The sequence below is a fragment of the Haliaeetus leucocephalus genome, unplaced genomic scaffold, assembly GCF_000737465.1.
Source record: "Haliaeetus leucocephalus isolate CR32 unplaced genomic scaffold, Haliaeetus_leucocephalus-4.0 Scaffold273, whole genome shotgun sequence".
NCBI classification, from domain to species: domain Eukaryota; kingdom Metazoa; phylum Chordata; class Aves; order Accipitriformes; family Accipitridae; genus Haliaeetus; species Haliaeetus leucocephalus.
Window position 1 is genome coordinate 8357659 of NW_010972709.1, and position 481 is coordinate 8358139.

The following is a 481-nucleotide window of genomic DNA, read 5'->3' on the forward strand; positions in this document are numbered from 1 at the left end:
CTTAAGATTAAGGCCTTTGTGGGAAGCAGGCTGAGGCACGCGTGAGGCCTCAGCCCCGCTACCGCCGCGGCCCCCTCAGGGCCGGGCCCGAGCAGCCACCCGCTCCACAGCCAGGGCGCCCACGGGAGAACGCAGGGCGCAGGGGCCTCGCTTTGGCGGCCGCGGGGTTTAATAACGGCGGTTTGGCTCGTCAGGGACGTTCCTGCCCGGGGGTGGCCCAGGCGAGAGGCAGCTCCGGCCGCGCTAAAGCCAGGCGGGGGGCGGCAGCGGCGGGAGCCCTCAGGCCGCCGGTAGGTGAGGGCAGCCGCAGCCTCGGCGCCGCCACTGAGCATGCTCGGCTCCTCCACATCCGCCCTCGCTCGGCGGCCGAGAGGCGCGGGAGGGGGGGGAGAGGTTCCCCGTCGGTAAAAAGCCCCTTGCAGGTGGCGGAGGAGGCGTGCGGGGCTGGCGGCCGCCATGAACCCCGGCGGCGGCGGCGGCG

At 74.4% G+C, this 481-nt stretch overlaps 1 protein-coding gene across 1 annotated transcript in view; it reads left to right on the top strand.

Annotated features, from left to right (window-relative positions):
• The first annotated feature begins 456 nt into the window (after positions 1–456).
• Positions 457–481, top strand: part of ZFP64 (ZFP64 zinc finger protein) — a 10358-nt gene continuing 10333 nt past the window's right edge. The window contains 2 exon segments of the mRNA XM_010569625.1: positions 457–477; positions 480–481. The exon segment at positions 480–481 is cut by the window's right edge and continues 41 nt beyond it. Of these exon segments, the coding sequence (XP_010567927.1) occupies positions 457–477; positions 480–481 (23 nt within the window).